Source organism: Abramis brama (assembly GCF_963993115.1).
Source record: "Abramis brama genome assembly, chromosome: 14".
NCBI classification, from domain to species: Eukaryota; Metazoa; Chordata; class Actinopteri; order Cypriniformes; family Leuciscidae; genus Abramis; species Abramis brama.
The window spans coordinates 2,211,808-2,217,418 of record NC_139976.1 but is presented as its reverse complement, the minus strand read 5'-3'; the positions used below and the strand labels follow the sequence as shown (position 1 = coordinate 2,217,418).

Genomic DNA, 5,611 nt, shown 5'->3' with positions numbered 1-5,611 from the left:
ATATATCTGCAGAAGCGGTTTCAATCAAGATTGGCAAAATTAAGACAACATCATGAAGATTGCTATGAACGTTTTAACAGAGCAGAAATTGAAAAGGAACACAAGATTGCTAAACAGCAATCACAAAAAGTTTGTTTGGTGAGTAATATGTGAACATAATCACACTATTCTGTGATCAACGCCTCAGTCAATTAACGGTTAATTATTTTATTATTCATTTATTTTATTAATTAACAGTTTGCTTAGTCCTTTTGCTTTTAGACCTTATATTTTTATTCAAATTATATTTCAAGCTGTCACAGTCATCCTCAGTCGCATCCACATCTGATGCACCCTCTTCATCGGCACCCTGTGCTTTGTCCACCTCTATAATGGCCTCATCAACCTCATGCTCTCCTGCCCTGTCCTCATCACCGTCACCAGCTCCTGCGCCACCCATGCCACCTTCATCCTCGCCTGGGCAGCCTTCATCATCATCATCTTCGCCTGGGCAGCCTTCATCATCCTCGCCTGGGCAGCCTTCATCATCCTCATCCTCGCCTGGGCAGCCTTCATCATCCTCATCCTCGCCTGGGCAGCCTTCATCATCCTCATCCTCGCCTGGGCAGCCTTCATCAGCTTCGCCTGGGCAGCCTTCATCATCCTCGCCTGGGCAGCCTTCATCATCTTCGCCTGGGCAGCCTTCATCATCCTCGCCTGGGCAGCCTTCATCATCTTTGCCTGGGCAGCCTTCATCATCCTCGCCTAGTAGGCAGCCTTCATCATCCTCATCCTCGCCTGGGCAGCCTTCATCATCCTCATCCTCGCCTAGGCAGCCTTCATCATCCTCGCCTGGGCAGCCTTCATCATCCTCATCCTCGCCTAGGCAGCCTTCATCTTCATCATCCTCATCCTCGCCTGGGCAGCCTTCATCATCCTCATCCTCGCCTGGGCAGCCTTCATCATCATCATCCTCGCCTGGGCAGCCTTCATCATCCTCATCCTCGCCTGGGCAGCCTTCATCATCATCATCCTCGTCTGGGCAGCCTTCATCATCATCATCATCCTCGCCTGGGCAGCCTTCATCATCCTCGCCTGGGCAGCCTTCGTCATCCTCGCCTGGGCAGCCTTCATCATCCTCGCCTGGGCAGCCTTCATCATCCTCATCCTCGCCTAGGCAGCCTTCATCATCCTCGCCTGGGCAGCCTTCATCATCCTCATCCTCGCCTAGGCAGCCTTCATCTTCATCATCCTCATCCTCGCCTAGGCAGCCTTCATCATCCTCATCCTCGCCTGGGCAGCCTTCATCATCCTCGCCTGGGCAGCCTTCATCATCCTCATCCTCGCCTAGGCAGCCTTCATCATCCTCGCCTGGGCAGCCTTCATCTTCATCATCCTCGCCTAGGCAGCCTTCCTCTTCATCATCCTCATCCTCGCCTGGGCAGCCTTCATCATCCTCGCCTGGGCAGGCTTCATCTTCATCATCCTCGCGTGGGCAGCCTTCATCTTCATCATCCTCATCTTTGCCTAGGCAGCCTTCATCATCCTCATCCTCGCCTAGGCAGCCTTCATCATCCTCGCCTAGGCAGCCTTTATCATCCTCGCCTGGGCAGCCTTCATCTTCATCATCCTCGCCTAGGCAGCCTTCATCATCCTCATCCTCGCCTGGGCAGCCTTCATCATCCTCGCCTGGGCAGCCTTCATCATCCTCATCCTCGCCTAGGCAGCCTTCATCATCCTCGCCTGGGCAGCCTTCATCTTCATCATCCTCGCCTAGGCAGCCTTCCTCTTCATCATCCTCATCCTCGCCTGGGCAGCCTTCATCATCCTCGCCTGGGCAGGCTTCATCTTCATCATCCTCGCGTGGGCAGCCTTCATCTTCATCATCCTCATCTTTGCCTAGGCAGCCTTCATCATCCTCATCCTCGCCTAGGCAGCCTTCATCATCCTCGCCTGGGCAGCCTTCATCTTCATCATCCTCATCCTCGCCTGGGCAGCCTTCATCTTCATCATCCTCGCCTGGGCAGCCTTCCTCTTCATCATCCTCATCCTCGCCTGGGCAGCCTTCATCATCCTCGCCTGGGCAGGCTTCATCTTCATCATTCTTGCCTGAGCAGCCTTCATCTTCATCATCCTCATCCTCGCCTGGGCAGCCTTCCTCTTCATCATCCTCATCCTCGCCTGGGCAGCCTTCATCTTCATCATCCTCGCCTGGGCAGCCTTCATCTTCATCATCCTCGCCTGGGCAGCCTTCATCTTCATCATCCTCGCCTGGGCAGCCTTCATTGCCTTCCTATGCGCAGCCTTCATCATCATCATCATCATCTTCTCTTGCTCCACCCTTATCTTCACTCTTATCAGTGATTCAAAATCGCAGATGTCTGAGACACTCTCATTAAGGGAGGTGGGTAGATTAATTTGCTTAATTATTGGGATGGTCTGGCTGTATTGCACTTGTAGAACTAACAATAGATTATATGAAATTATATATTATTTATATTTGTTTGTATTTCTCCTCTTCCAGATATCCTCTTTAAGGCCATCAAGAAAAAGACAGGTATGTGACTTGCCATGTGATACTTTATATGCTCAATTTTTTTGGCATAATTATGACTTTGCTTGCCAGTATCCACAATGCGATGAAACATAATGTTACAGGAACCACTGCCTTGAGTAAGTGTTATATTCTCTCATTCAGTATTCAGGAAGTACCGTCTGTGACACAGACTACAGCGATGTCACAGACTACAGCGATGTTGACCAAACATACCAAAAATCAGCTCAGATGAATCGGATGGTAGTTCTTCTGGACATGACATGGTCAAAAATGGCCAGACACCTTGAGTTTGTCCATCGCAGAGGGAACACTGCAGCTGGCAAAAATGAGTAAAGTCCTAATGGCCATGGAGAAAGGAACACTGTCTGACTACAAAGGAAAGATGCATCTGTCAGTATGAACTACACGCGAAACTTCATCATAGTTCATAAAGGACACTATTTTCTTGAAACCTTTGCTCACTTCTAAGCCGACTGGTGTGTTTAGAGCACACAGAGGTCGAACTCTTTTCCTGCCCTGGGCATCATCATCTTTAGGTTTCAGAGGACAGTTTTTGATATGTTTCCAAAGGCTACGCTTGTTATAAGGCCCTTGGCAGTAAATGCAGTGAATAAATTCTTTGGCTCTTTGTCTATTTTTTGAACGGTAGTAGGCAATCATCTCCCCATGTCCTTGTCTCACCACATCTGTGTTGTGGGCAAAGTTGCCCCTTTTTCAAAGGAGGTTCAACTGTACTCGTCTTTCTTTGGAATGTTTTGGAAATGCTATTGCCTTTACAACCCCCACTTCGTTGCGATGGACAAATTCAAGGTGTCTTGCCATTTTTGAATATGGCTTAGAGCAATTAAGGCAATACTGCTTCTTGTACGCCTTGCGGAGTTCCGTCTTTGGTGATGGCATTGACTGAATAAAAGTCTTATCACCAGACAAGGTGTTTGTCTCTTTAGATTGGCATTTCATCTTTTTTGGTGATGGTACAGTCATAAATTGATCAGATGAACTACCTGCCTCGTTGGGAGATGTTGGATGTATCAAAGCACTTTTGACAATGTCATGTCCAGAAGAACTACCATCCGATTCATCTGAGCTGATTTTTGGTATGTTTGGTCACATCAGACCCCATCCTGTTGAACAAGTGCTCTCCCAGCTGCTAATGGCCATGGAGAAAGGAACACTGTCTGACTACAAAGGAAAGAAACTTGATGACATTGAAATTGACCCAAATGGTACGAGTATACTTGGACTGTCTGTGTGTATCTGTTCTTTACATATTTGCAAAACAATGTATATGTTACCGGCAAAGTGTGTAATCCGGAATTCTATAGAATGCCCTAGGTAATGTAGGTAGGTAACTTAGGTAACCATCAGGCATTCTATACAATAACGGGATTTCACACTTTGCCGGTAACATATATAATCATGTCACAGATGGTAAGTATAAGCAATAAAGTGTAAATTTTTTTGTCAGTGAATTATTTAGAGCAACTTGAGGCCCAAGGTGATTCCATGTCAAGTGATGAGGAGGATTACAGTGACCTATCTCAGAAAACAGCACCAGCAGAGACTGATCAACTTGTTCAATCTGATCAATCTGTTTCATGGGAGGATCAAGGTAAGAAAAATCTCTAAACTACACAAACAACAATAATCAAATAAACATGAATCAGCTCCATGCAGCAATATCCAGCCAAATGAAAAAAATATACACATTAGGACACATTAGTCTTGATTTGGTCTTTACTCACCAATTTAGTTGTAATGAGAATGTGTAATGAGTATTTACTTGTTTTTAACTATTTCATAGGTTCTTCAAACGCTCCAAAAAAGAAATGGGAGGACAGTGAGGTAAAAGCAGTAGAGAGACACATGATGAAGTTCATCAAGACATACAAAGTTCCTGGTAAGCAAGACTGTGAAAGATGCATTCACGCAGAGCCAGAAGCTTTGAAGCAGCGAACATGGACTGGTGTGAAAAATTATGTGCGGAACAGGATCACGACTCTTAAAGAAAAGGTGGTTTGTAGGGTGGCACAAACACTTTAACACTTTGCACATTATGCTCTTTTTGTAAGAAATGGAGCTAAATTAAAAGAAATGAGGATATAGGTGTAGAAATATTTTGAGGATGGAATGAAACAGAATATAAAGTGCAAAGTTAGAGTATAAGAAGGCTAATGAAGAAGTAGAGGATATTAAGATAGTCAATTTTCATTATTCAGTTTTCTTTGTTCAGTTGCAATGAAGTTGGATGGAATGTCATGTTAAACTTTTTGATATTTCTGTCATAGAGGGAGGAGAGAATGTTAAGAGGATAAAAAGGGAAGAGTGAATAGGTGTGTTGGACATGGGCCGTGGCTGGATGTAACCGATCGGTGAGAGTTGCAGTGTGCAGGCGGGAGGAGCTGAAAACAGACACGTGAGTCGGACACTTTCTGCTTCCCGTAGTGACGCAGAGCCAGAAGCTTTGAAGCAGCGAACATGGACTGGTGTGAGAAATTATGTGCGGAACAGGATCACGACTCTTAAAGAAAGGGTGGTTTGTAGGGAGGCACAAACACTTTAACACTTTGCACATTATACTCTTTTTGTAAGAAATGGAGCTAAATTAAAAGAAATAAGGATAAAGGTATAGAAATTAAAATTGAGAGACGCTCACGCTGTGTTTGCATACTTTACCACAGCTGAAGTGAAATAAATGCATTATTTGCCAAATACACAGATATTTCAGAGACATTTTCATGCAATACATGTACTGCTTAATACAGCATCTGTTTGTACAAGAATAAAGTTCAACATAAGCCTAAATACCGATGAAGTGGGGTCTACATTGTATCAGTTTTATTTGGATAAACATGACAATATAACAGCGTGACTACATGAAAGGGGATTTCACTGTTATAAAAACAGATTTGTGAGCATTAGTGGAACTAAAGGTGTGAGAATTAACTCTTAATCATTGTGTTGCAGTGGATTCGGCCAATCGTGGATCAGTTGTGTCGTCATCAGAGCTCATGAGTCGCTCTGGAGAAGCTGCGCTGGCTGAGTCCTCCTGCTCTCCAATCGCTCTCGCCGTAC

At 45.3% G+C, this 5,611-nt stretch overlaps 1 protein-coding gene across 2 annotated transcripts; it reads left to right on the top strand.

Moving 5' to 3' along the window:
- Nucleotides 1-11: 11 nt before the first annotated feature.
- On the top strand, nucleotides 12-5,256 carry LOC311095857 (uncharacterized protein). 2 transcript variants are annotated; one of them, XM_084134696.1, is made up of 6 exons: nucleotides 12-138; nucleotides 2,504-2,536; nucleotides 2,678-3,762; nucleotides 4,005-4,148; nucleotides 4,341-4,549; nucleotides 4,825-5,256. In XM_084134696.1, exons 3-6 carry the CDS (start codon nucleotides 3,585-3,587, stop codon nucleotides 4,849-4,851), a joined length of 558 nt encoding a protein of 185 aa, XP_083990822.1. In that variant the 5' UTR covers nucleotides 12-138; nucleotides 2,504-2,536; nucleotides 2,678-3,584; the 3' UTR covers nucleotides 4,852-5,256. The 2 variants fall into 2 exon arrangements, with proteins under 2 accessions (XP_083990822.1, XP_083990821.1); XM_084134695.1 differs by having other exon boundaries at nucleotides 4,341-5,256.
- The last annotated feature ends 355 nt before the right edge of the window (nucleotides 5,257-5,611 follow it).

Coding starts and splice junctions, on each gene's coding strand:
- LOC311095857 (XM_084134695.1), top strand. CDS start 3,585: ATGTCATGTCCAGAAGAACTACCATCCGATTCATCTGAGCTGATTTTT. Junction 3,763..4,004: donor CATTGAAATTGACCCAAATG/GTACGAGTATAC, acceptor TTTTTTTGTCAG/TGAATTATTTAGAGCAACTT. Junction 4,149..4,340: donor TGTTTCATGGGAGGATCAAG/GTAAGAAAAATC, acceptor ACTATTTCATAG/GTTCTTCAAACGCTCCAAAA.